General features: G+C 38.6%; 1 protein-coding gene across 3 annotated transcripts in view; it reads right to left on the bottom strand.

Annotated features, from left to right (window-relative positions):
• Positions 1 to 6,735, bottom strand: part of CASC1 (cancer susceptibility candidate 1) — a 62,203-nt gene that overhangs the window by 22,075 nt on the left and 33,393 nt on the right. For all 3 annotated transcript variants that reach the window (XM_006771019.2, XM_015568676.1, XM_015568677.1), the window contains one exon: positions 1,089 to 1,164. In XM_006771019.2, the coding sequence (XP_006771082.1) occupies positions 1,089 to 1,164 (76 nt within the window). The remainder of the gene's footprint in view (positions 1 to 1,088; positions 1,165 to 6,735) is intronic.

Below are 6,735 nucleotides of genomic sequence, written 5' to 3'. Positions count from 1 at the left end.
GATAAGAAAAAGCTAAAGGAGTTCATCACCACCAAACCAGTATTATATGAAATGCTAAAAAGTATTCTTTTAGAAGAGGAAGAAGAAGAAAAAAGGTAAAGATAAAAATTATGAACAACAATTACATAACTATCAACTAGTGAATCTAAAAATCAAGTGAAAAATAATCTGATGAACAGAGTAAACTGGTGAATATAATAGAATCAGGGGCATAGAAAGGAAGTGGACTGACTATTCTCAGGGGTGGAAAAGGGGTGTGGGGAGTGCGGGAAGAGATTGGACAAAATTCATGTATGGAATGAGGACAGTGGAGGGGGGGAAAGGGCAGAGGGTGGGGTGGGGAACCGGGTGGAGGGGAGCTATCGGGGGGAAAAGAGGAATAACTGTAATAATATGAACAACAAAGATTTATTTTAAAAAAAATAACCTTACTGTCTATCAATAACGATTTAAATAATGTTCCATTATTGGATGGGATTATAGTGCTACTAAAAAAGATAAGGTTACTAATGAGTTCTGACTTAGAATAATGTTAAATATTATTCATTTAAGTAGCATCTGTATTGTGTTATATATATATATATAGAATGTGATTTAGCATTACAAATACTGTTAGGTTGGAAAAAAATATTTGTATGATATGATCCCATGATTTTATTAAAAATCAAGAGAGCCCTAGCTGGTTTGGCTCAGTGGATAGAACATCAGCCTCTGGACTGAAGGGTCCTAGGTTCAATTCCAGTCAAGGGCACGTCTGGGGTTGCAGGCTCGATCCCCAGTAGGTGGCATAGAGGAGGCAGCTGATCAATAATTCTCTCATCATTGATGTTTCTGTCTCTCTCTTCCTCTCCCTTCCATGCTGAAATCAATAAAACTATTTTTTTTTAAATAGAGAGAGAGAGAAAGAGAGAGGAGAGGAAGCAAGCACAAATAAAAGGAATTGTTAAGATTGGTTAGTTCAGAAGAGGGATTGTGAAGAATTTTCACTTTAAATATATTTCTGCAACATCTGGATTTACAATGACCCTGCCTCTCTTTTGTAAGCAGGAAAATCCCAATAAAGTTCAAAATGTAAATTAGAAGAATACCTTTTGGAACTGTTTCAGTTAATATTTTCATCTCCGGGCCTTGTTTTGTGCTTTCAGGTTCTTCCTCGACAAAACTCTAAAGAAAACACAAGGACAGGTGGGTGTGATTGTCAGTGTCTTCTTCAGCCAAAATCCATTCTCCTCTGTTTCAGTTCCCACTGAAGATGCTTGTTACCTTAACTCTAAGTCTCCCAATTAACACTTGCTCTGGCATAAAACTGGACTTTTAAAAACATAGTTTAAAAGCCAATCAAAATGAGAGCACATCTCCACAGAACTTCATGGAAGCAGGAGCCAGCTTGCTCAGATTCTCTGCTGAACACTGTCCTGTGTAAAACAGACACTAGGAAGCAATGCAAGCTATAAAAATAGTTTACATTTGCATTTAGGGTTTTGCCAAGTTATAGATTTTGCTTGATTTGGGCAATCAGCTGTCTGATAGAGTAATTCCAAAGCCTACTTTTGGGTAAGCCTGTCGAGGAAATGAAAGATGCTGTGTACCAAGTAAATAGAAAATCCCATTATACTCGAGGGTAGTAAAAGGAATATATACTAATAAAAGGGTAATATGCTAATTAAACCAAACATCTTCTGGACATCTTCTGGACGTCCTGATGGACAAAGCCATGGTGGCAGGGTCCGAGGCAGAGGTGGTTAGGGGCTATCAGGCTGGCAGGGGGGAGAAGTTAAGGGGCAATCAGGCCGGCAGTGGGGAGCAGTTAGGGGGTGATCAGGCCGGCATGGGGGAGCAGTTAGGGTGCAATCAGGCTGGCAGATAGAGGTGGTTAGAGGTGATCAGGCCAGCAGGCAGAAGTGGTTAGGGGTGATCAGACAGGCAGGCGAGTAGTTAGGAGCCAGCAGTCCCGGATTGCGAGAAGGATGTTAAACAGGCAGTCCGACATTCCCCCGAGGGGTCCTGGATTGGAGAGGGTGCAGGCTGGGCTGAGGGACCTCCCCTTCATGCACGAATTTCATGTACCAGACCTCTAGTACTACACTAGGAGGACAATATGATTAGAATGTATATCTCAATCTGCCACTAAGCTACCTTTGTGACCTTGAGCAAGTCATTTAACCATTAGGAGCCTCTGATCTAACAACATACAGTCACATCTCAATTGTTGAACATCTCCCATCTCAAACAATTCAGTTCTCAACTAAGTTGTTCACAGAAAAAAAGTCTCAGTTGTCCACCAAACTTTAGTTCTGGACCAGACAACCCTTTCATGCTGATATCTGTATGATCAATAAAGATTCACGCATCTCTCAGGTGACAAAGGAGAGAATGTATGAGTATGAGTCAGTTTACCACTAAATCTCATGTTGTTAACATCTCAGGAAATTGTACTGTGAATATTTCTGTTTTTGTTTTTTTGTTTGTTTTGCTTTTGTTGCTCTCAACATTAAAGTTCTAGTGTATATGTCATTTTGCATTTTATATTTCATTTGCTTTTTGTTAAATTTTCATTTCATGAGCTTTTTGTTTTTAAAGTGTTTTTTTATAGGTGATATAGTACATTAGACATGGAATCATTTGGGAATCTGAACCAGATTAATTCAATTTACATAATTTCTAATGGGAAAAAAAGATTCGATTTTCGAACAGCATTCCATAACAAATTAAGTTCGAGAACCCAGGTCCCACTGTATTTAGTACTCAACTGTGTGCCACACATATGAATACATCTTGCAAACAATCCTAAGAAATAGCTGTTATCCTAATTTTACCAAAAAGGAAACTGAAGCTTCAGGAGATAACTGCTCTAAGGGTCAAATAGTAGAGAAGTAAAGAATTTTGTATACTGTAAAGCACTAGATAAATGAAGCACTGCTATAAAAATTTGGTGTGTATGTTAATATTGGCATACTGAATGATATCAGCAAACTTCGTTTCACCTCAACTACCACCTGAAGTTCTATAGCAATATAATAGCCTTATACCAGAATTCTAGTCAGAAGCTTAAAGCCAGTTAATCACACCAGGCTTCCATTCTCAATCACCATAAAAGCCACATCCCCACAGTAAATTTTCCTTTTCCTTACACTCATTCCTGTGTTGGCCTGTATCTTTCTCTTGACTGGTTTTAAGACTATTACATTCTCTGACGACCCTTTTCGTTGGGCCTCTGAAACTTCTCACTTATTAACTCATTCATTCAAAGAATTTTCAGAGTGCCCAAATTGTGCAGGCATTTGTAGGTACTAGGAATAAAAGGAAAAAAGCATATACGGCATCTGACTTAGGGAACTTCCAGTCTATTAGGGAAGCAAATGAACAAATAGGTAGAACGGTTTTGTGGGTGTGTAATAAAAAGGAATATAAAGGAAGAACAGTCCATTCTGTGGGTGGGTGAAGATAAGAAATGCTACTCAAAGGTGATGAAATTTGAACTAAATCTTGAAAGATAATTAGGTCATCCAAAACACACACACACAAAAAAATAGTGGGAGGTAATTCCAAGTGTGAGTAAAGTCAGAAAGGCCTTGAGCAAAACAGAGGGTTGCAAGCACCCCACATAGTCAGGTATGGTTGGGTGAGGCATGCTAGGAGGGGGTAAAGATCTAAAACTACAGGCAAGCAGGGACCAGCTTATGGAGAGCTTTGGGTACCACTTTCAAGACTAGAATTTCTCCTATGGGTAAAGGAAAGCCCACAAAAGGCTTGCAATAGAAAAGTATCCTGAATGAAGAAATTTGCATTTATAAAGGTACTCTAGTGGCCAGCTGATGAATGGATTGCTCAGTGGAGAGAAATGAATCCAAGGTAAGAGGATCAGGCCCATTAGAAGCATATATGCAATGATAAATAAGCAAAATCAACATAACTTGGATGGTGATTGGATATAAGGAGCAGGTGAAGCCTGATTTTCAGGTATCTGGCTTAGGTTTTAAGGTGGAAGTGGTCCAATTATCCAGAAAAGAAAAGGAGGAAGGACAGGGTTGGGAGAAAAGTAGTGAATTCAATTGTGGATATGTTGAATTTCAGGTGCCTAGGTACATCCAGGTGGCCTTTCATATTATCTGCCATTAAAAAGCCAGTTGCATTTCTTTCTAAAGGGATTGTGATCATTAAAAATACCAAAGATATCAGATCAATAAGCAAGACAGGCTTTCCAATTCATATCTTCAAAGAGTTGGAAGTTCTTCAGAGTTTAGACCAAACTGTTTCTTGCTTTGTAGGAAGGCTAAGAATTTAGACTGTCTTAACGGAACCTTTCTCTTGATAACAACATTCAACAATAGGAATTTATCAGCCTCTCTGTTGTCACATAATGGAGAGGATAATCTCCTAGTTAACACATTGACTTTACATAATTAAAATTTTTACCATATTATGTCATCTTTAGTTCAATCGGCTTTTGGGAAGTGAACTTCTTCATGAGGAGGCAATGAGCCCATTTACATTCTACTGCAGCTCACTGATCTTAAGAACTGCTCTAGAATGTGTTCCTGTCATTGCCGCTGTATCACCAGAACTTATTGTGACCAAACAAACTCAAGACCCCATTTGTTGACAATATAATTATAGTTTTGTATGTCATAACCTCATGTTTGTTGGCACTGGAACTGAAAAAAAAATAGTTTTTTTCTTAATATTATCATCATGTTTTATATTTGGTAATAAAAAGTCCTCTTTCCACAATTGTTTTATAAAAATTAGCTATTTTCCATGTATTATTTTTTCTGGATAAACTTTAATCGTGTTTTATAATAAATCTTTTATTTTTATATAAGTATTAGAGGCCTGGTGCACGAAAATTTGTGCACTCAGGGGGGTCCCTCAGCCTGGCCTGCACCCTCTTGCAGTCCAGGACCCCTGGGGGAAGTCCACCTGCAGGCTTAGGCCCACTCCCTGGGGGATCAGGCCTAAGCTGGCAGTCAGACATCCCTCTGGCAGCCTGGGAGCCCTTGCGGGATGTCAGACTGATGGTGTAGGCCTAAGCTGCAGTCAGACATCCTTAGCACTGCCGAGGAGGCAGGAGAGGTTCCCGCCACTGCCGCTGCGCTCACAGCCGTCAGCCCAGCTTGTGGCTGAGCAGAGCTCCCCTTGTGGGAGCACACTGACCACCAGAGGGCAGCTCCTGCATTGATCATCTGACCCCTGGTGGTCAGTGTGCGTTATAGCAACCGATTGTTCACGATCATTCTGCCATTAGGGTCAATTTGCATATTACCCTTTTATTATATAGGATTTTAGGTTTCTAATAAATCTACTAAAAAATGAATATTTTTCTAAAAATTTTTGCCTGGAAATATTGACAGAATATGAAGCAGAAAAGGTAGCAAAAGTATAACTTTCCATCACACAAAGCTCAATAGATATAGGAATTGGCTTTTGATGTGGAAGAGCTTCATGGAACAATAGCAAAGTATTTTTCACTCCAATTTGATAAATGCACAGATATTGTCACATGGAAATTCTTTTAGTCTATTTGAAATTTGAATTTGATATGAAAATATGACCTGGATCATGAATAAGATCACTGGAAACAGAATAGAGATTCCAGATATAGACCTTAGGATCCACTTGGGAACTTAGCATATGGCATTTCAGATCAGTGGGGAAAAGCTTAGGTTGATATGGTGTTTTGAGATAGCTGGCTAAAATTTTAAATCAAAGAAATTTATATTCTTTCTCCCCACTTTACACTAAAATAAAGTCCAGATGGATAAAAGACTTACATGTAAAAACATAACTAAACTAATCAAAGGTGACAAAAATCATGCAAGGATCTGAAAAGATACTAGGTGACTGATATGAACAATTATGAATGGTGTAGGTGATCTCAATATTGCACATTGCAAAATGTCAGCAATGAACACTTTACAAATTTGATAGAATGTCTTGAATTTTATTCCATCAAAAGATCTATAAAAAGAATTTGCTGATCTGAAATCCAATTCTTTTTTCATCAAAAGATAATTTAAATTGTATCAGAGCTTCAGAATAAATTGTTTGAACTGGCTTTTGATAAGGAATTAAAGATGAATTTTGAAAATTTAGCATCACTGCTTCATTTTGAGTAACAGCTAAGAATTATTACCCTGAGTTTGCTGAAATCTCATTCAATCCTGTAGCTTGAATACCATCCATAGGCGAGGGGTTCCCAAATCTATGCTAGTGAGGTTCTGTAGGCCTCACTTACCTGTATTGCTTCCCATGCATTTACAATAAAGTCTGAACTTTTTACTGTGGCCTGCATTCCCTGTTTTCATTTAGCTTCTGCTTCCCTCTCTCACATCATCACATACCACTTCCTTACCCACCATCCATCCATCTGTCACTGGCCTTCTTCCTGGTCTTCATTTCTGTGTTATGACCTTTACAGTAATTGTAGACTATAATATTTTTACGTAATTATCATAGAGCTTATCCTTTCTGGTCATTTGGGTCTCAGCTTAAATAATAACTCATCAAATGACAAATGCTGGTGAGGAGGCGGAGAAAAAGGAACCCTTGTTCACTGCTGGTGGGAATGCAAACTGGTGCAGCCACTGTGGAGAAAAGTATGGAGTTTCCTCAAAAAACTAAAAATGGAAGTTCCATTTGACCCAGTGATCCCACTTCTAGGAATATATCCCAAGAAACCAGAAACACCAATCAGAAAGGATATATGCACCCCTATGTTCATAGCAGCACAACTTA

The sequence above is a fragment of the Myotis davidii genome, unplaced genomic scaffold, assembly GCF_000327345.1.
Source record: "Myotis davidii unplaced genomic scaffold, ASM32734v1 scaffold385, whole genome shotgun sequence".
In the NCBI taxonomy this organism is placed as follows: domain Eukaryota; kingdom Metazoa; phylum Chordata; class Mammalia; order Chiroptera; family Vespertilionidae; genus Myotis; species Myotis davidii.
Note: the sequence above shows the minus strand (reverse complement) of the source record. Positions and strands in the feature narration are given on the sequence as shown.